At 46.3% G+C, this 22,886-nt stretch overlaps 1 protein-coding gene across 13 annotated transcripts in view; it reads left to right on the top strand.

The window, feature by feature from the left end:
* CUX1 (cut like homeobox 1) overlaps positions 1-22,886 on the top strand; it is a 364,476-nt gene that overhangs the window by 233,046 nt on the left and 108,544 nt on the right. For all 13 annotated transcript variants that reach the window (XM_025425918.3, XM_025425917.3, XM_025425919.3 and 10 more), the window contains one exon: positions 22,693-22,741. In XM_025425918.3, coding sequence (XP_025281703.1) covers positions 22,693-22,741 — 49 coding nt within the window. The remainder of the gene's footprint in view (positions 1-22,692; positions 22,742-22,886) is intronic.

The following is a 22,886-nucleotide window of genomic DNA, read 5'->3' as shown; positions in this document are numbered from 1 at the left end:
ACTGGATGGCAATGGGCAGCATTGAAGAGCCTGCCTCCTTTTTGGCCTCTTAACTTTATCTACTTACTTCCCAGAAGCTGACTCTCCAATCCTGTCTGCCAGTGGGGCCTGCACACCCTGTTTGTGGAGGGGCCTCGGGGGAAGGCACTGATCCGAACCTGGGGGACAGTGTGAGCATCAGAGGGAGAGCCCTAGTCTCAGGGTCACTATGAAGCTTGATTCCTGACCCTGTGAGAGGAGTAACCTTGGACAGGACACCCACTTTCTGTAACTCAGGCTTTGGTGTCTTAAAAAATGAAATGAAATAATGCCCTCATAAACTGCCTGGCGTAGCATCTTGCATGCAAACTTTCAGTCAACGGGGCCCTGGTCGCCACCTACCCTTTTGCATGTTGACTTTGTGAAGATTGGTACGTCAGTGCCACAGGTCCCCTCCTGACAGCACGCTGCAGCCATGAGAGTCCTCAGGGACACGGAATTAGAAATCATAACTAGTTACCCCCTGGGTGCTGCTAATGTGGGGAGCAGAAAGCTCCAAGTGCCTACCACTGCAGAGCTGTTAATGCCTTAACCTCTGGAGGTTCGTAACCACTGAGTAACTCTGCTGGAATCGGAATGCCACATGCGTGCAGGCCCATCGCCTGACACGAGAACTGGTCATTCCACGTGTGGTCCCCTCTGGCCACATGTCCAGGAGACTCACACTCTGGGAGAGAACTCACCCCATGTGGCTTGGAGAATTTAGGGCTCCCTGGGCTGTTGTAAAACACATTAAGAGAGGTGCCAAACATCTGGGTACCAGTAAGGATGTCTAGGGCTCTTGTTCTGCGATATCATTTAGAAAAGGGGTTGGGGGGGGTTGGACTTTTTGGAACCAGCTTTAAGAATGAAAAGCTTCCTATAGGAAAGTGAGAGTGAGCTAGATAATTGAACTCATTGATTTCCTTCACGGCTTGTTTGGCCTTTCATTCCCTTCCCGAGGTGCTGTTTGTTGAGGAATGTCTCCAATTGCCAGAAAGACAGTAGGGTGTCTCATATTTCCCCGCCAGCTCTCCTTTCAGCCAGAGCCGAGTTCCGAGGCGAGCCTGCAATATGAATTTTTAATGCAGAACTTTATAGCTTCACTCTTGCAGCCCGGCTGCATTGCTCTCCTGAGCTTTCAGATTTAATGCCCTGATGAACAAGCAAAGACTCGGGGCATTCGGCATCAGTGAGAATTAACCCCCAGGTGACCGCACGTGCACCCTCTCATTTCCCTAAAGGTAAACCTAAAGCAGTCTGGAGGAAAAAAATTTTTAATCCTGTAGTGTTTGGAATGTTCTCAAAATAAATAGCCTGGAGCACAAAAACAGCATATTCTTGAAACGTTACTGGAGAGCAGACATTTATACCTTTTCATTTATCTTTTCAAAGTTTGTTCTCACTTTAACGTGCTTCCGTGCTTTCTTCTACCCATAAGACAGCTGTACACTTCTTAGGATATACCAAACACAAGGGTTGCTGGACACTCACATTTTTTCCATGGGAAGTCCAAGTGTAGGTAGAAGTCCAGAATTTGTCATCAATAATGGGAAAAAAAACACCACTTACATCCAGTGGTCGATTCTGTGTGTAGGCCTATGGCTGATTGGGGTTTTTTTTGTTTGTTTGTTTTTCCTGTTGGTAGCCCTGTATATTGGTGAAGGTTTTGAAATTAAGGGGAAAATATTTTAGAAAAGCTGCCCGTAAAAACTGTGTGAGTTTAAATAAGTTAGAAAAGGATGGAGTTTCCGATAAATGGTGCCAGAATAATTGGCTATGCAGAAGATAAGAGAGTCTGAGCTGATCCCCAGCAGAATCAAGTCTAGATGTTAAATCCTTAAGTGTAAAAAAACAAAACTGTAAAAACACTAGGAGAAATTTTAGATGGCTCCTCCTTTGATGTGGGGGTGGGGAAAATCTTTTGAAGCATGATGCCAAAGGTAGAAATCGGGGAAATTCACAGCTCCCTTTGAATGGAGTGATTGATAAACTGGCAAAAATGTTTGTATTGTATTGTATTGTATTGTATTGTATTGTATACAATACAAATACATAAAGAGCCCTTACAAAGTAATAAAAAGTTTAATAGCCCAACAGAGAAAGCTCTCTGTTTTCAGTTCCATCTGCTTGCTAGGCTGTTCTGCCGTGGGCATCTCAAACTCAAGTGAGCTCACCATTCTCCGTGACCTCCGTCTTCCCTACAGATGGCTTCCCTTGTTTGTCTTCCCCACCTAAGGCAAACGTGGTCTGCCTTTTTTTTTTTTCTTTTTTTTTTTTAAGATTTTATTTATTCATGAGATACAGAGATAGGCAGAGGGAGAAGCAGGCTCCCTGTGGGGAGCCCAGTGGAGGACTCAATCCTAGGACCCCGGGATCATGACCTGAGCTAAGGGCAGACGCTCAACCACTGAGACACCCAGTCTGCCTTTAGTCCAGAAACAGAGGGTCCTGCCACTCTAATCCATGTTCATTCCACCTCCTTGAGACATTCCATATCCCTCATTTTTCACTATAATAATTTGGCTCTTTCATCTCTTGGCCCCACAACTTTGGTGTCTTCCCAGCAGATCTCCCTGCTGCCAATTTCTCCCTGGACTAATCCATCCTCTAAGTGTCTGCTAAAAGTATCTTTCTGAAATATAAATCTGATCCTGTTAAAATCTGCCTTCCTTCAAATCTTCCCTTGGCTCTTTGTTGCCTTCACTGAAAAATCATGACATAGTGCTTGAGACTCTTCGTGAGGCAGCCCCACCTTCACAGCCTCATTTCACACCAAACCTAACTCCCCTTCTCCCCTGGTAGAATTGCAGGCCCTTCTCAGGGCTCACCATGCTCTGACATCCCGGTTCAGAGTTACCAGCCTTTCTTCACAAGGAGAGGAGGCTCTGGTCTCTCTCATTCCATGGAGAGAATTCGGGGTGGGAAGCTATCAGGAATTTGGACCCAGAAAACGTACATCTTTACTTTTACTAACATCTGACTATGGTATAGCATTTCCTTTCCCTTGCAAATGAAATCACCAAACCAGAATAAGAATCTCTGACCTGGTTGCAAGTGGAAATTGTGGATATTTTCCCTCACATTAAAATTGTCGTGAATACCCCAGACAGTCTGTCTGTCCATAGTTCTTAAACCTACCACTAGGTTCATTATCCGTTCTTGCATGGATAAAGAAGAAAATGTATTACCACATTTTTAAGTATTATAATAATTTTTTTAAAGTATTATAATAACTGACCTTGAAAATAATTGTTATCCTTAACTAAACTTACATATTTAAAATATTTTTCTAGGAAGAGGTCCATACTCTTCCCGAGACTGTCAGCAGGCACCACTGCACTAGAGAGATTCAGCATCCATCTTAGACTGGCAGCATCTTGAAGGCCATGATTGGATCCTCCTAATTTTTTGCCCTAGGACTTTGCACAGTTCTTGCCACATTAGCTGGGCTTTTTTTTTTTTTCTTTAAGATTTTATTTGTTTGTTTGTTTGTTTAACAGAGATAACAAGAAAGAGAGCACAAGCAGGGGGAAGAGGGAGAAGCAGACTCCCCACTGAGCAAGGAGCCTGACGTGGGGCTCAATCCCAGGATCCCGGGATCATGACCTGAGCTAAAGGCAGACACTTAGCTGTCTAAGCCACCCAGGTGCCCCTGTGGCGTTCATGAAACCCACCTCTTCCAGGCGTTAAACAGTTGGGACTGGGGCGGGGGCAAGTATTGTCTGAATCCATACAGAGAACAATGCCGATTATGTGGATGGACCCTTCCTCTAGGGATGGAGGATGCCTGCTTGCTGCTCTGAGTCTGCACCTCACATACCTAGAACCCTGTGTGAAGAAGCAGCTTGGGGATTTAAGTTGTAAGAGGGCAAAGCTTGTAAGGTTCTGCAGTGTATGCGGTTAGTGTAGCATGGGGCAGAAATCTCAGCCACAGTGGAAGAATCAGTATCAGATCTGTCGCTAATGTTCATAACGAGGGGAAGGTGTAAATGTATTTTCAGTCTAAGGAAAGGGACACCTTCATAAAAATGGAGGCAGTCCCGCTCCCCCCATGTCAGGGCTATTTTGAACATTCATCCATTCGGTAAGTGTCTACTGAGTGCCTCCTGTGAACTTGGCACTGATCCGGGCATGGGGAGCACCTCACCCTTGGGATTCAGTCTTTACACTTGTTCATTGTGTCTCCGAGAGGTTCACTGCAACCCCTCACCCCCCACCATAACTTTAAATCCCATCTGCAAGCTCCCATACTGGTGTTTCTGGCCCAGACCTCTCCACCCACCTCTGGGCTTGGCAGCCACCCCTAATAGATATCACAAGCATCATGCAGACAAAACCAAACTTCTGATTACCTCCATCAACCTGGCAAAACAGCCACTAAAGTGATCCTGTCACTTTGCAAGCTGGCCATGTCACTGCTCACAGAACCAGAAAGGGTTGCCTATTTCTCCAGGAATTTGGGGAGGGGGGGGTTCCTTACAACAGCCGTCTCCCCTCCTGGTGGATTCTGACCTCTCATCCCACTTTACTCTTCTCCTTCAGAGACTCCCTGTATTTCCCAACTTGCTGATCTCTCTCTACTCACTAGAATCCAGATTCCTCTGGCACTGTGTCCCCCGTGCCCAGAACAGGGCCTGCTGGGTACTCACAAATGTTCCTGAATGAATGAAAACAAAGTCCATGCTCTCCTAAAGGCCATCTCTGAACAAAAAGTAGATTGCCATCTAATGAAAGTTTAGGTGGTATCTAGTGTCAAGTACTGCCAAGAAAATTAAAGCAAGTTAAGGAGGGAGACAGCAGGGAGAGAGCCTTGCTGGCTTCCATGGATGGTCAGGGAAAGCCACTTGGTTCCAAATGAAATGTAAAAGGCTAGAGCAGAGGCTTGATTCTATATGTTGATTAAATCCAACCCATGCGTGCTTACCTTGCTATTTTAATGTGGACATTTCCTCAGAGATTACTTAAATGGAGGTCCTTGGACCTGGCCCCAATATGAGAAATCTTGTGCTGAAATATGGAACTCCCCTAATACGTTCAGACCAGGGAACCTGGGTGGCTCAGTGGTTGAACATCTGCCTTCGGCTCAGGTCATGATCCCAGGGTCCTGAGATCAAGTCCCATGTCAGGCTCCCCCACGCGCACAGTCTGCTTCTCCCCCTGCCTATGTCTCTGCCTCTCTCTGTGTGTCTTTCCTGAATGAATAGGTAAAATCTTAAAAAAAAAAAAACTCGGAGCAGAAAATCTAGGGTAGCTCCAGGTATCTTCTAGAAGGGCAAGGATGTTTAGTACAAGGTAGGAGCAGAACACATCTGTGCCTTCTCACACCATGTAGAATAGTTGACCTATGGCTCTGTCCCAACCGCAGAAGCATGGGCATTCAGCACATTGGCCCTCATCATGCAGGTCAGTGACTCCTGACCTTGGCTAAGATTCCTTAGAGCCTTGGCTGAACATGCAGATCTTTGGGCCACATCCCATAGTGTCCAACACAGTGGGTCTGGGATGGGACCCACGGCTCTGCAGCCCTCCACACACACACACACGGTCTGGTGACTACTCTTTGAAAAACTGGTTTCATTGTTGATATTTGGTTTGAGAAAAAGAGTTGTCCAAATAAGGACAAGGGACAGCACTGTGATGGCCGCTCTGGAGCCCCTCATCTCTGTCCCAGTGCTTAAGCACAGCCTTCCATGGATTCACATTGTGTCAGACTTGGGTGTCTGATGATCCCATCTGTCATACCAGACCAGGAGCAACTCGAGGGCTTGTGTCTATGTTCTGAGGTTCTAGGACTATGCCTGGCATACAGCAAGATGCCCATCAGTATTTGGATAACCCATGAGCTAACACACCAGGGGGAGCAGACACCTCCCCACCTCATCTTGTGTCCTTGCCCTTAGGACTCTCACAGTCTTTGCATCTGCCCCTCACTGGAAGGTCTAAAGAAAAAGATCCCTGGAATATTAATGTATCTTGACAGCTAGGGCAGGGGAGGGTAGAGGTGGAAGGCACACGAGTAGATGATGGCTGTAGGTGGCACTGTCATGGGCAGTCAGCCCTGTGAGGCTCTGCTGTGCCTGGTCTTCTGGAATTCATGTGCACTCTGATCGCTAAGTGAGCCCTTTTCTGTCTTTAAAACAATGAACACAGAACCTCCTTATGTATTGCTATGTCCAACATATGTAATTAAGTGGAAACCACAAGGCTCAGAATTTCATGTGTATAATGTGCTCTGTGTGCAAACATGGGCTCTGGAAGGGGATCTGGGAGGAGGGAGACAAGCACGTCTTCGCTGCAACCCTCTTCTAAATTTTAAATCTCCAATTGAATGAGAATCTATTTAGTCTTCCAGCTTTCACATCAATGGATGGAAAGTGGCCTCATAGCCATCAGGGCCCACCCCTCTGCAGGCAGAGTCTGTGCTCAGCCACCTCTCTGTCCAGCTCAGAATCCATCACCAAGATAAACAAAAAAGCACTTTGGCACCATCTTTATGAATGTGTGTACCTTTAAAGCAATTCTTACTTTTCTACTAAAAGCTCAGTTAGATGGAGCCCGCAAACCCTAGAGAAAGGAGGCTGAGCGTGCAGAGGCCAAATCTGGGGGCTCCCCCGGTTCTCTTTGCCAGTGAACAGGGGGCCCTCGGCAGAGTGCCGTTAGCCTTCCCTGGCCTGGGTTTCGTGTTCTGTGATTGTGTCTGCCTCCACGTGAGCTCCCAGGAGTTAATAGGCATAAAGTGTTCAGTGGTCCCTTTGCCAGGGTCCAGGCAACATTAGCTGTCGCCATCATGATGAACATGTCTGACACCCTCTGATCTGGCTCTTTTTGGAAAGCTAGCAGCTACTGAAAGTGCTAAGTGACCTTCCTCTGGGCCTGTCTCTGTTGTTCACGGTTAATTAGTCATCTTAATAGTAAAAAAAAAAAAAAATAGGAGACGTGTTTTGTCTCTCCCTAACCAGTTCTCTTACCAAGAACAGACTCTTCTACACATTTCTGATGCCCATGGCAGTGCCTACACGTGGCACATAGCCACGCGCACATTGCTGGTATGAGTAGACGACCTCAGGACATTCTGCTTTGTGTACTGTCCTTTGTTCTTTGGGCCTGACATCACTTGTACAGTTTGTACAACCCATGCTCATCTGCTGATTTGTCATTTTGATGGCAAAGTTTTATTTTCTTCTCTCGATGAATTACAATTTACATAACCATTCTTGATTGGCAAGTGTCTTGGTTAATTTGATTTTTCATAATCTTTGTTCAGAAAAATAATTCCTTCAAATATTTTTTATAAAAAGAGATCACCAGGGCAAAAGAAATGCTGCTTTAAGGCTTCTTAGCTTTGCACCAGGGTGGACCACTTACAAGAGCAGCTGAGGTTTCTTCTCTCTCTCCCCCTGGCCCACATTTCAGAGGTGTAAGCCCAGAGCTCCAGTCTGGCCTGTTGAATGAACACTACTTGTCTCAGACCTGTGCCAGATCCAGAGGATAAGGGGCAGGCTGCAGTGATTTCCACCATCTCTGCCACGCTGGGTGGGACCTCATAGATGTTTAGCTTTATATTTGTTACCACAAAACTCAGCATTTTCCCATCTTCTCATTCACTGTATGTTTCCTTATATCCCAAGAATGTGGCTACAGTGGAAACGAGGTAGTAATTCTACATGTATTCTAGATTTTAATTACTCACATTTATCAGGACTTTTACTTATTAACTGATTTTCTTTTCATTTGAGTTTTAGTGATTTCATTGTCCAGAGGTATTATATCTAGTTTATAGCAGACAGCTCATCAAACTTATCAGTAATCATTTTCAATATGGTTTCAACAATAGAAAGTGGCCTTTCCTTCCCAATCCATTGTTTTGTGATTTATCTTATCTTTAACCTGCTTGGAATTCATTCTAGCATGAATAAGTAAGACATAGTAAGATATGTGTCTGTTTATTATTCTTCATATGAATATCCAGTTTGTCCATTAGTGCTGACGATCCCTTCACTTGGTATTTAACATTAGAGAAATGAGGTGTAAATACCACATGTATACCACATGTATACCTGGTTTACTGTCTGGAATGCGATTCTATTGATAGAACTTTTCATTCTAATAGGCACCACACTGTTTTGCTACTGTCTCTGTTTTCTGTTTGGATATTTTGACCATATAGTTTGCTGTTGTTGGGTTTTTTGGTTTAAAAAACCCTCAGTGTTTTGATCACCTAATTTTTCTGTATGCATCTTGTCATTTCACCAAGTTTTATAAATCAGCTTGGGAGATGAATTTTTTTTTTAAAAGATTTATTTATTTATTCATTCAGAGAGAGCGAAGAGAGAGGCAGAGGGAGAAGCAGGCTCCCTGCAGGAAGCCTGATATGGGACTCGATCCTGGGTCTCCAGGATCACACCCCAGGCTGCAGGCGGCGGTAAACCACTGCGCCACCGGGGCTGCCCGGGAGATGAATTTATATTTATTTATCTTCAATGCAACTGCACATAAGAAGTATCATTAACTTTCTTTGCCCACTAGCATTTTGTAATTCGATTCTCTATAAAAGGAATTTATATCACGTTATTTTAATTCCCATGTGTTTAATATTTATATCCTTGTTGTGGATAAGACAGATCTTTCATTTTCTGGATATTTATTACTGGTACTTGGGAGTTTTATCTTTTTTTATCTTTACCAAAAAAACATGGGGCTTTGCTGAATTCACAGGTTATCTCTGCTCATTTACTCCTGCAGATCCCTTAGATTTGGTGAGCATGTGACTTTATTACCCACAAACTGAATTTGCACCCTTTTGTGACAACCAGGACATCTGATCCTCTTCTTTCATTCCTATTCTTAAAAGGAGCATCTCTCTTATTTCTCTGTGGAGAATAATGGAGCCTCTTGGTTCTGAGTATCTGCCCTGTTCAATCTAGTGATTTCCCCCATTTAAATTCCAACTGTGACCTGGTTTTCAGATTCCATGTGATAGGAACCCTTTAACTGTGTTATGCTCTCCAAGCGGTGTAGTAGATTTTCTGGTAGGATTATATTCTATACGTTGCATCTCTTTACATTTTTATGTTACCTATTTTATAGATTTTCTTGCCTCCAAATTTAAGACAAGCTCAAACTTGTGTTTTATTACTTTGCCATTTAGTGTGACTTACTTCTCTGGAAAGTTATATTCTACATAAGATATTGACTACAGTGTTTTAAAACCTTGCCTCAGCCTTTTAAAAACACTGAGTTGGTCTTCATCTTTTTAGTCAAAATGTGTTTCTACTCCATTTTGTTAGATTTGGGGTTTTCTTCAAGTATGTACTATTATTTTTATAGGTGAATTAGGCTGGTTACATTTACTGATATAATCCTTCTCTTAACATTTGTCTTTATTGTTGCTAACTTTACCTTTCTCTGATTCATAGTATCTCTGCCAGATACTCTCTGATCTATTTAAGGAAGATGAGCCAAAAAGCTTCACTGACTCTAAGAGTGTCCTGAACCCTCCAGCCCTGTCCTGTGTCTGTCTCCTCTTACTACTGGAATTCACCACCAGATACAGAACCATGGAGGCCCTCTAAAGCCTTTTAAAAAAAAAAAAAACCCACCCATTTATTTTTGATTCTCTTACCGTCCTGCATGTTATTACATTATATGTCACGCACGGCGGCAAGTTATACTTTACTGCATTAACCCTGCCACTGCCTCTGCAGTGAGGCCCAATCTTTTATGTGATACTCTGAACCCACAGATACTCTGGATGGTGAATTCTTCAAAGATATTTGCATTTTCCAAAGAGTATCTGCTACCTTCACAAAACTGCTGTTTAGCAAGATTATCAACTAGTGATAAGAATCTTTTTTTTTTTAAGTCTTTATCTACTTAAGTGATCTCTACACCCAGCACAGGGTTCAAACTCAGGACCCTGAGATCAAGAATTCCATGCTCCTCCAACTGAGCCAGCCAGATGCCCCAGTAAGAATCCTTGATTCTACAGCATGTGGTAAATATTTTTCACAGACTGAGGTGTGCCAGGTGTCATCCGACACAGACGAATACATTCTTACCATTCACATTGTTTAACTTTTACTAAACTCAGAAATGATCACCTGGGTATTTGGGAGTCTTTCTCCTAAGGGTTAATTAAATTGGGGAGCCCCCACCCTATCATTGGAAAAGCAACTGAATCCAATTTCCTGTCCGGAATTACCACGGCACCGCACCTTACATCAGTGATCACAGGCACGGCTGAGCTGTCAGGCAACTGTTGGCTCTACGTGATCTCCCGATGGCCAGACCTTGAGATGTTATCAGCTGAGGCTCTCCAGCCATAAGCATGTGAAAGAGGATTTGGCTTGTCCACTGTGAATCCCTTACAAAATTAATTTTGCAATAAAACCAGGAAAGTTGTTTGCTTAACTTCTAAAATTGTCATCACACCTGCCTCTAAAATAGTATTTGAAAGTGGCCTTAACACAAAACACAGAATCACTGAGGGTCTTAGGGTGGACCAGGGCAGTTCAAGGGCAAAGCTCTGTAGGGAAGATATTTTTAAGGCTTGGATTTGAATATAAAAGCTCAACTATAGGGGGCGCTTGGGTGGCTGGGTGGGTTAAGTAGAGGACTCTCGGTTTCTGCTTAGGTCTTGATCTCAGGGTCCTAAGATCCAGCCCCATGGGCTCAGTGTCTGCTTGAGCCTCCCTCCCTCTGCCCCTACCCCTGTCTCTAAAATACAGAAATAAATCTTAAAAAAATTTTTTTTCAACTGTTCAGTAAGCTGATATGACTAAGACATTCCATACATAGGCTTTTAAAGAGTTCCGTATCACTGTGACTGATGTACTGTTTGCTTGGCTACGAAGGAAAACTTTAGGTTGCAATTAACCTTTCTATTTTTTTCCCCCTGCGTCTAAGTATTGTGAGCTTCCTTTGTGGTATTTTAGTGATTAGACAGGATGGAGGGTGTTCTTAAAGATTCATGGCCAAATCCGATGATGTCAGAATGAAGGGAAGGGACGGTCTTCGTGGGGCCAGCAAGTCTGGCCCCGTCTGAATTGTTTGTCTAACACTTCACAAGTAGAATAGGAACCGCTGAATTATTCATTTTCAAGTTGCCCTAAAAAAGGCACTTATGCTGCCGAAATGCAGACTTTTGGTGCCAGTGAGAGGAAGAGGAAGGATGCTGGCTTTCCTGAGTGTGCTGGGCTCCTCTGCCTTGGTCTCCAGTTTCACTTCCCAGCCCTGCGGGTCATAGTGAGGAGGGGGTAGGTCTGGGGGGAGAGGAGGGTTGAGAACAAATTCTTTGAGGGCCTCTGAAGCCACCCATGGAGCTGGGGCATGAACTTGGTGGAGAAAGACCAAAAGAGGAAGGTTTGGAAGGAGCTTTAGGTCGGGGAGGAGCTCTGTAGTCAGCAGTCCCAGGGCATGGGTGTGGTAGGAAGAGCCCACCCCAGGGCCTGAGATGGGCCGGGGAGGTCACCTTGGCCTTCGGCTTGGAGGTGTGGTGGGGGAGGGAGCCGAGAGTAATAACTAGGATGCAACAGCTGGAGATCTGTCTTTATTCTTAAGTTTTAGCTTCTCTGCCACTAAGCCTTCTCTTAACATTTCCTACCAAATAGCACTTAGGGGAGAAAGGGGGTAATTAGGAATTCCTTACACTGGGGAATAAAAGCAGGGCTCTCGCCCTCCCTTGGCCGAATCAGGTTCTTTCCTGGGGCCTCAACTGTAACTGTGAGCCCCTTTATCACGACTCTGCCCTGGGCCTCAGTTTCCTCACCTGTGGAGTCTGAGTGGTTTTCTCCTGGTAGACCCTGCACTCTGCTTGCAGGGGCGGTGCCGGGAATCAGACACGTTCTCTGGCAGTCGGTAGGTTGGCCAGCACCTGTCAGTTGTAGGCAGGGCATCTACAGGTTAAGCAAACAGAGAATGAGAAACAGAATCTGAAAGGCAGTTCTGGAAGAGCCGGGGCTCAAGTGGGGGAAGCAGCACTCCAGCCGCGCAAAATATGTGCTGATAGATTCTACACTAAATACGTGAAGGAGACATTTAAAATCTGTGTGTTACAAACGGCATTAGCAGCCCTTCCCAAGCATTTTTCAAAAGTCTGAAAGTAAGCAGGCTGCAATCTGGGTCCAGAGCCCTGCTGTGGTGGCCTCTGCCAATGGGCCCTCGCATGGGTCTCCTGGGGTTGGGGGCACGGGCTCTTGGTGAGTAGTGAGGGGGTGTGTGGGACCTGGGTGTCCCATCCAGAATTCATTTTCCTCTCGTTCTCTGTTCTCAGCAGTCTTTCTCTGGATCAAAGGAAAATATTCATATATGACTTTCCAATCATGTTTTTCTTACAGAGATGAGCTCTTCTTGTGCATTTTTTTCTTCCTCTTTGCTGAGCAAGTAAATTGAGATTTGGGGGAATTAACCCTTTTCACACAAGTCTGCAAAGTGTAGTCTGGGCAGAGCTGGACTTCTGGCATAGAGGCCCCCTCTGATGTGGGTTCTTTCCTGGGGCCTCAACTGCAGCCCCCACCCCCACCCCCCACTGCTCTTCACCTCATTCTTGTACAAATGGAGTGGCACGGTCAACATCCTACAGGCTTCATTAGTAGACGCCTAGTGTTGGAGGGATACAAAACTACTGTGAGGGTCATTGCTCTTTTTATTACTTTATACTTTTTCTGGTTTTCTTTGTGTGCTAAATTTCCAACACACAGTAGAGGATAGGAACTGCCTGTGTGCAGTTCCAGCCACCCTGTTAATTCGTGGCCACCTGTCTTGCCCGTCCTCACCCCTACCCTGTTTTATCATGAGGCTCTTCCAGAATCCTTTCCCTTCCCTTCTAAATGTTTTAGCATGTCAACTTCATGTAAAGACTCTTCTTCTATAACATAACCACAATATTATCATCAGATCAAAAATTAATTTAGTAAAATCATTAGTTCCTATATTTCTCGTTACCCCCAGTCATAGATGGTTTAATTTTTTAATTCATTTGGCTCAGGATTCAATAAAATCCGGATCTTGGGATTGGTTGGTATGCCTCATTCACTTTCTGGATCCCCCTTCTCTCTTTTTCTTTTCCTTGCAATTTATTTGCATAAGGAACTGGCTCTGGCTCATATGTCCTGAAAAGTTTCCCAAGTCTTTCCAATTTTGCCAATAACATCCCGGAATGTAGTTGAGCGTGTTCTCTTGTCCTCTGTAATTCCTCTAAGTTTGTAGTTGAACCCAGAGGTTTCATCAGATTCAGACTAGAAATTTGGAGCAAAAGCCACTTCATAGGTGGTGTTGAGTGTCTTGTAATGTTGTCAGGCATTGAAAATCAGCTCTGACCAGAAGAGGAAGATCCTGATTTTCATGTGCAACAATAAGAATGGTTATGTTATGTGCGTGGGTCTTGGTTTGCAAAGCCCTTTCCACTTCGGCACTGCTCTTATTTAATCCTTGTGCCAGTTTCTTTAAGAAAGGCTGCATTATTCCTGCTGTGCAGATGGCTATCAAGCTTAAAAGTCTGCCCAAGGTCAAACAACTAAAAGGCAGTAGGGAAGAATTTGAGCCTGTTTGCTCTGCTGGCCACGTTCTTTTGCTTCTCCAGACCACAGTTTCTCTAATTTCACCTCCGGTAACCTCCCATCCTACCCGTGACCTGCTGGCATTTGATTTAAGGAAAGAAAAGGATATTCCCATCCAACCTGCTCCCCATTGCTTTGAGAGCAACAGCATTAGAACGCTACAGAAATGGCAAGAAGCACCTGAAGTTTAATCCAGACACTGATCCCAGGAGGCTTTGGTTGGTCTCAGTAGCAAAAGCAGAATGAAGTTGGCAGTCTCATAACCTGATTGTCAGCCACAGCTGTCCCATGTCCTTGCCCAGAGATGACTGGAGTCTGAGTGACAGCCACAGGCTGTTTCTGATCATACTGAGGGTCACACAATGGCAAGTGACCACCCTGCTGGAACTGCCCTGTTGGTTTGGCACAGGTGGAAAATAAGCCTGGTGCAGACTGTAGACCACTTCATTGGTCAGCTAGACACAGAGTAGCCTAACAGAGGATTTTATTTCAATCATTTCATGAAACCAAGTCAGCTAAACAGTGGGGCAAGAAGGAGAATCTTCTTCCCATCTGGGATTAACAAGAGGAGAAACATAACTGAAATTGATTTTGTTACTTGTATCATTTAAATTTAAATAGAACAGTCAGAAAAATGAACCAATTGTGGTTATTTCTGAGCAGGCAGAGGTGATGTTCTGGCCACTTCACTGTCTGAGCACAATTTCATTTCCAATAAGAATAAAAACCACTATTTCCTGAAGGCTTGGCCTAGACGCTAAGGGCTACAGCCATCTCTCTGCTGGATGTGACTGGGGAGGGCTGCATCTACTCTGGCACGATGTGTTTGATCAGAAGCTTGGAAGGGAGCCAAGTGGCTTCACCCCTGCCCTCCACTCCTGCCAGAGCAGAGCCAGCTCAGTGTGGGTGGAACATGAAAGATAGGTCTGGTCATAGGCAAGAGGGTCATCCAGAAAACCTTCCTCCTCCTCCCCACTCCTTGCCCTCCTCATGTCTTCCCAGTTCCTGTTTGTGCCCAGCTCTGTGTCAGGCACAGGGATACACTGGGAGCCAGGCCTACAGACTCTAAAAATTTAGCAAAATACCCGACACCCTCTGCTCTTTAAAATACCTGCCGTGCACCTGGGTGGTTCCTTTGGTTGAATGTCTGCCTGCAGCTCAAGTTACCATCTCAGGGTCCTGGGATTGAGTCCCTCATCAGGCTCCCTGCTCAGCAGGGAGTCTGCTTCTCCCTCTGCCCCTCTCCCTAGTTGTGTGCTCGCGTGCACGTGCTCTCTCTCTCTCTTAAATAAATAAAATTTTTTATAAAAAATAAAAACAAAATAACATACCAGCACATGGATGGTTGCCCATCAAGTGCAGAGCTGATTTCCTGTAGCACACAGATGTCGTTAATTTGCATATTTAGTCAGCCAATATTTAGCGTGCCCCTGCTGTGTTCTCTGAGATTACAGTGGTGAACAAGTAAGTGATCAATTTGTGAATAAGATACTATAAGGCCAGAATAAGTGCGATAAAAATAAAACGAGTGGACAGAGAGGAGCAGGGCTACTGGGAGGCCTTTCAGAGGACAGACAGCAGGGCTGAGACACAGATGGTGACCACAGCCACCCATGGGGGCCTCAGTGGAGGGGACAGCCATGTGGACGACCAGAGTTCCCAAGAAACAGAACTGAAAAATCCCCAAGAGTATTAGCCCATTGAACTAGAGGAGGAAATTTACACGGGATGCATGTTACTAATAGGTTTAAAAAACATCCACCAGGGATCCCTGGGTGGCGCAGCAGTTTGGCGCCTGCCTTTGGCCCAGGGCGCGATCCTGGAGACCCGGGATCGAATCCCACGTCGGGCTCCCGGTGCATGGAGCCTGCTTCTCCCTCTGCCTGTGTCTCTGCCTCCCTCTCTCTCTCTCTGTGTGACTATCATAAATAAATAAAAATTTAAAAAAAAATCCACCAGAAGCAGAATACACCCAACACAATGGCTCCGATTAGGATACGAGGCTTCTCTTAGGCTTCTTTATTTGGAAGACTTGATTGCCTGAAATCTGGAAAAGGAGCTGAGGTGTTTAGGGAGGCGGGTCTGTAATCAGCTGTTGATCCTCTGCTCTCTGCTGGGATGAGGGGGTTCTGGCCCAAAAGATACATTGGGCCTTACTGGGAGGGAGCAAGCTGAAAAGAAGCTTCTGGAATCCATGGCACCAACCAAACTCGACTGGTGGCCAATGGACTGGATTTGACCACAAACTACCATGGAAATGCAGTGGAGGGAAGGGCTAGTCCATAGGCTGAACAGACCCATCCAGAGGGATGGTTACTGGGTCACTGTGGGCTGGGGGTAGCAGCAAGTGTAGACATCACAGGGCTCACATGCCTAATGGCAGTGTTCAAACTGTACAGAGGGAATGTGGGTTCAGGTATTTTAAGAGCAGTATCATTTGGGCATCTGGCTGGCTCACCCAGTAAAGCATGCAGCCCTTGATCTCAGATGAGTTCAAGCCCCATGTTGAGTGTAGAGATTCCTTGAAAATAAAATCTTGAAAAGAGAAAAAAGATCAACATCGTCAAATCTGTGATAAGTGACTTTGTCTACAGAAAGAAGGAAATGCTTTCAAAGTATTTCATATGACTTCACTTGGCAAAGATAAGACAAAAGAAACTGAAAGCCAATCTCATATATAAGTATTTATGGATAAAAAACTAAATAAATTAACCAGCACACAGAATTCAAGAGCAAACGGGCAAGTAACTGTTGGTATCATTTACCATTTTAGTGAGTCAGAAGAGAGAAACCTTTTCATTTGCTCCATTAATGCTTTTTTAAAAGGTACTTAAATCAATATCCATCTTTTATTAAAAAGTCTTAATAAAAGAGGAACAGTTGGGCATTTCATTAACAAAATAAAAACACATATATTTAAAGTCTAAAATGAGCAACATACTTAACGGTGGAACATTCGATGCATTGCCCTCGAAGTCAGACACCAGGCAGGGATTTCTCGTCACTTCACTTTGTGATGTGGCTCTGGAAGGAAGCACTGCTCACTGCCTTCATCCGAGAGAAAGAATGAAAAGATATAAAAAGACAGGAGGAGACGGCCCTGCCATGTGCATATGAGGGCACAGGACACCTGAACACCCAAGAGAGCAACTGAAGAGCTGTTACAAAATCGAACAGGCACCTACCATGTTGTGATTCTTTCCTCTGTCTAGAATGTTGTTCCTCCCTCAACCCCACTGTCCTTTGTCCCACAAGCTCCTCTTTATCCTCTAGGATGTAGACCAGATGTCCCCTCATCCGTGAGACTGTCCCTCTTCTGTCTGCAAAGGAGACATTGTCCCTCTGTCCCTAGGAGGGCTGTTACTGTACCAAATTATACCCAAATCACTTGGGTCTCTTCATGTCCCTGCACCCACCACAGAGGAGGCAGTAACAGGGTCCCACTGGGTGCATATGTATGAGCTCCAAGGATGGGCAGGGTAGGTCCTGTGTACTAAGGATAAGGCAGATGCCAGTGCCACTACACATTTCTGACTCAGCACCAAGGACCTTTGTCTCTCTCTGGACCAGGTGCTCAGGCATTATTGAGTGGAGACCCCACACACACACACCCAAGTCTGTGACCCACACCCGTCAGAGCTAGCTGCTGCCAGCGCTGGAGGAGGCACAGTGCCACCTTCTCTGGGCACAATCCTGCCCTGACTGTCACACGAGACTCTGCAAACCAGCCTTTCCTCTTGGTGATGTTGCAATTCTGTGCTCTGCCCATGCAGGGCCAGGGAGCTACCTCTCCAGAGAAATCTGCACCACCACTCCCACCACCCCACCAATTAGGGGATTCCAGACGGTAGCCAAGAAACTTTCCTCAGCGCCTGGCCCTCTGGCCACCTCTTTTTCCTTTTCCTACCTGTTGTTTTTGAACCCAGCCCAGTGAGCCCCACTTCTGTGTCTCATCTGCCCTCTCTGCAGAGAATGAACTTGGCCGGGATATAGGATGTCAGCAAAGTGTTTGCCTTCCTGCCAGCAGAGGCCATCAAGTGCAGCCTCTGGGTAGAGGGCAAGAGTCATTTTATTAAACATTCTAGAAATTCTCTTAAATTCTATTTTTAATTTTTAAAGCAGAAAGAATTAACCTTTCAATATTTCTTCTTTCCGTGCCCAAGAACCTTACAATCTAGTTGAGACTATTGGCTTTTGACTTGGGTCCAGGAACACACACTGACCCGAGGGATGCCCTGGAGCCTTTTCCAACTGCCCTTTGTTTTAACAGCTCCTGATGTGGCTGTGATTCTTTGGAATGGTAATATGTGCCAGCCTTGCCCTGGTGCCATCCCTCAGCACTTGGGAGGCTAGTGTGGAAGTAAATACAGAGTTTCTGGCATGGCTATCATTTTCCTTCCATCACTGACCGTGCCCTTTTAAGTTCCTCATAAAAATTGTGTGCTAGGCCAGGGAATACCCTGAAATGATTTGTGGGGAACTGATTGAAAGAACTACCTCTTCTAGGCCGCGCAGAAATTATCCACTGTTTGAAGCCAGAGCGGAGCATAATGCAGTGCAGGTTAATAGATCAGTGGAAGCTGTTTTGTCAGCTCGTAAAAAGGCAAGAGAACCAAATTTTTATAAAAAATAGTTTTGCTGAGCAAACAGTATGTGCACTTAATATGGACTTTGGAAAAATAAATGATTTTAGGCTAATGTCAGGCTCCAGATCCTGATGTGATAATTTGAACCCTCAAAATGAAAGGAATGAAAAACCTCTGGAATATTGTTGACCTTTGTGCTATGAATGCACACGCACTGTCATTCATTACTCACTTCTCAGAGAGCATTTCTAGTTGTGGTATCAACCTCCGGGCATTTTCATATTACTTACTGAGGGCAGGTGCGTCTGGTAGGATTAATTTTGTTGGGGGCTAGGGACAGCCGTTTGAAGGGGAGTGGCAGACATGTTCTCAGACCAGCACACACACTCGAGCCTGCCCTCTTTGTCCTTGTCTACAAAGGCCAATGGCCACACTTGAAGTCTTCGGAAGCCCTGATCACACATAGACTAGCCCAGCTAGTTGTATCTTCTTTGGCCTTTTAAGAAGCATGCCCCTTGGAAAAGCAAATCCTGAGCCTACAGACTTTTAAGACTCTGAACCTTTCCTCACTGCCGGCATCCCTGGTTCCTTCCATTGTCTCCTGTGGGTTTTGTTCCATTCTGTGAATGGGACCTGCAGCCTCTCTGGGCCCCATCGTCATCAGGATACCTGGTATTGAATAGCCCCTGGTTCCTTAACAGCAGAGCTCAGTGTTGTGATTATCATTTGAAAGCTTTGGAAATCTGAGAGTTGCCCCAGGAATGAAGGTAAGTGCCTTAGTTGTTATCAGGCTCAGTATTTTGGTCAGTTTCACGGTTGCTTAGTAACCGAAGTGAAACTGACCAGAAGATGGAAAAAGTTGAAATTCATTTCCAGGGATTGCCTCAGACTACAAGAAGGCACCTTCCTGTTTAAATGTGACTAATCTTTTTTTTTTTTTTTTTTTTTTTTTTAATAAGTGCCTTGAAATCCTTTGGTGATGTCTTCTGGATGTTAGGTAGACTAATGAATATCCAAAACCATCCACACCTGAGAAGAAATCCCGAGTCTGTATTTGTGAGGAGTCTCTCAAGCCTACCACATCCCCTAAACCAGGCAGGATCCAGATGCCTCTTCCCAGCCCCCATGGGTGCCAGCCTTGCCTGTCCTGGCCTCTAGCAGCAGCAAGAAGTGAGGGATGGCTGAAAACAGGCAAGGGTGGGCCAGTGGGCCCCCAGGCAGCCACATGCCCACCCCTTATCTCCAAACTCCAAGGGCTGGGGAATTGCACCCACAGAGACCAGCTGCCTCCTTTCTTTGTCCTGCAGCTTTTCTCTGAGCATTAAAGTCCTGGTAGAGGGGAGTTATCAGTGAGGACTCTGGGAGCCTGGAGTCATCCCCTCCTCATCCTTCCTACGCTCAGCAAAAATGCCTCAAACACCTGCTCTGTACCTTTCTGCTCCAATTCATCTTGAGAACTACAGTAGAACCTGCCTCTCTATGTCCTCCCAACACCTACACTACCAGAAAGAGTAGCTGGTAATCCAGGGGGATGTCAGCCCCAGTGGGGAATATCCCTCTGGAAGACACAAATGCAGCCTGTGACCTGAAGCAAAACAGATGGACCACAGGTACAAAACAAGCATGGAAATGTACTCTAGGAAGCGAGGAAGCCATTAGCCATTAGCAACGCCAAGCAAAAACAAGGAGTAATTTAAAAATGAATGAAGTAGAGATGCCTGGGTGGCTCAGTGGTTGAGCATCCACCTTTGGCTCAGGGTGTGATCCTGGCATCCTGGGATCGAGTTCCGCTTCAGGCTCCCTGCAGGGAGCCTGCTTCTCCCTCTGCCAGTCTGTGTCTCTCATGAATGGGTGAAGCCTTTAAAAACAAAGAACAACAACAAAAATGAATGAAGTAGAAACACCAGGTATGAAGAAGAGAAAATCCAAACAAAGGAACAAAAGAGAAAAGTTACGGGGTGGGCACAGCTACATTTGGGTCAAACTGAAGAACCAGCCAAAAGACAGCAGGAACAGTGAAAGAAACAGCAGATATAAAACAAACAGGAGATCTGGATTCATGGTGAACCCAGCAGGAGAATTAGGGGGAAATCCTCATGGGCAGGATTTTGGCTCCCCCACACAGGCCATTGCCCTACAGACCACCAGGTTGCACAGTGAGCTCCCCTGATCTGCCCAGGGGAGAAGTGAGGCGAGGCGGCCCGCAGATCTGGTTCCGGGCACCCAGCAGTGATGCCTTCTGGCCCTCTCTCACAAATATGCGGCACCAGCAAAATATGCAGAAGCTATATATACATGGGCCCATCCTGTAGTCCCCAGCCGGGGCCGGAACACTGGCAGGTGGTGGGATGTGGTCACAGGACAAGCAAGGGAGCAAACGAGCCCTGCCAGTAGCCAGGGAAGTCGGCCATCTATATCTGGATTTTGCACTTATGTGATGAACAACCATCCGATTAAAGTTTTCAAACTGCTTTTAGTAGGATTTGCCTTAGGAAGAGTCTTAACTTTTTCTTTCATCTTGAATCCCAGGAAGTTTACATGTCATCAGCAGGTTGTCAGGGTGACAGCTGTCCAGACTGACTGTCAGGCGTCCTTTTCTGTCGCGTGTAAAGCCCCTGACACTTCCACTGACTTCTTTGCCCTTTGGAAACAGCAGGCTCCTCTCTGTGGCCCCATGGTTTTCCTAGTTAAGGCCCCATGAGCCATTTCCTAGTTAAGCTGCCCCAGCCCACCCCCTGTCACCCAGTACTTCACTTCAGGGACCGGTGTTTGGGTCTTCCAGAGACAACTGCCTTTGTCACAAAGTTGCCCAAAAAAATAGCTTCATTTCATGAAGCCACTTTAGGAGTCCTTTTAGACTTTTTTCAGACCAAGCCGAAAGCAGGATACTATTTCCAACAGGCATAATGAGCATTGAACCCGATCACAAGGCATCTGTTAACCCCGTTGGGGCTGCTGAGAGGTGATAATGATCACCTTGTCTGGAGGAGCCTCAGGGCCAGAGGGAGCCCAGAGTGCTGCAAATGGTAAAATCAGACCAGCCAGGGCCTGAGTCCAGTTTGGCCAATTCCAATTCTTGGTATTACAGGGGTGGTGGTGGTGAGGGTTTCAGGGACAGAGGAACCCTCTTAGCATTGGGCCCATTCCGGGTGCCCCTACACTGTCCCAGGGAGTGGACGGGACCACCGATGGCAGGATGGGCTGTATGCAGGACTCTGGCCTTCAGCCCAGTGACAAGGTCCTATGCAAGCTCCAGGGATGAGGGTGAGGGAAACACACAGCCTGGCCTTCAGAAAGCTCCCAGTGTATGGGGACCTCACCTCTAACCTGTGAACTCAAACCTGTTGTGGGGGTGGGGGCAGGGAGGGGTTGCGGAGGGACTACCCTGAGATAGAGCAGTTAAGACAATTTGGGGAGTGCTGAGGGTGGTAGGGGACAGAAGTAGGAGATGAGATTCCCAGCGGTGGAGGGCAAGCCAGGTAGACTGCACAGTCCAAGGCTCTTTACAGGCCCACAAGTGGTGGGAGCCATCATAACCCAGGGCCCTGGCACTGGGGGGTAGGCTGAGGCAGGCAGTGGACCAAGCCTGGTGTGGAGCACCAAGCAAGGGACTGGGACTTGTAGGCAACAGAGGGCTCCAGTCCACTTGGAGTGTGGAATTGGGAGCCCACACAGGAGCAGGCCCTGAAGCCCAGCAAGGATCTGTGGCTATAACATTACGCTCCTTCTCTGCCATGGGCATGCTGAGCCCTCCTCAGGTAGCAGCCAGTTTCAGCCTCAGCCTCCTGACAGGGGCCAAGGGGAGCTGTCCTGCAGAAGATGGGGCCATGATTGCCCCGGGAGTCTGTTCTAACCTCCCACGGACTTTTGGAATTAGGCCTTTATTAGAAGTCAGCATCTGCCCCCCCCATATTATTATATCTCAGAACTATACATTTGTCTTCAAATGACTCAAGGGAGTACTTCCAAAACGGGGGGGGGGGGGGGGGGGGGGGGGAGGCCCTAGCAGCTCCCTGTGTATGAGCCAGCCCGTGGATGACAGTGACCTTGGGTGGTGTATAGAGTCCCCTAACCTCCATCCTATCCTCCCATGACCCTCTCCACCCTCTTGTGGTTCACTCCATCCTAGTAAACTTCTATTCATCCTTCAAAACCCAGTTCACACATCCTCCTTTGAAGCCTTACCAGATTCCCTTCCCAGAGAATTTCTCTCCCTCCTGTTTTTTGGGGGCACTCTGTTCAATCTCCTGATAGGACACATTGTATTTTATCTTTTGATGGCTCTGTCTCGCCCAAGGTCAGGGCAGCCCTGCCCACAGCACGAGCATAGCTCCTCCAGATGGGCCACAGAGTCCCCTCACAGGCCCACATGACCCCTCTCCCCAAGTGCCAGGGACTCTGCCTGGCCTGTGTAGCTGCTGGTCAGTGTGCCAAGCTAGGAGCCCTGGTCACCCAAAACCCACCCACTGCCAACTAACGGCCGTCTCTCTCTCTCTCTCTTTCTCTCTCTCTCTCTCTCACCTTCCTAGGGCCGACGAAATTGAAATGATCATGACGGACCTTGAAAGAGCAAACCAGGTAGGACCTTTTGTGGCTTCAGGCTTAAAATCCCAACAGCATTGCCATTTCTTGCTAGATGCTTTTCTTAAGTTAGAAGGCCAGTTATTCTCGGTTTTTTTGTTTGTTTTCTTATGGACAGCTGTCAATATCAACCCTTTTTCCA

This window comes from Canis lupus, chromosome 6 (genome assembly GCF_003254725.2).
Source record: "Canis lupus dingo isolate Sandy chromosome 6, ASM325472v2, whole genome shotgun sequence".
NCBI lineage: Eukaryota > Metazoa > Chordata > Mammalia > Carnivora > Canidae > Canis > Canis lupus.
Note: the sequence above shows the minus strand (reverse complement) of the source record. Positions and strands in the feature narration are given on the sequence as shown.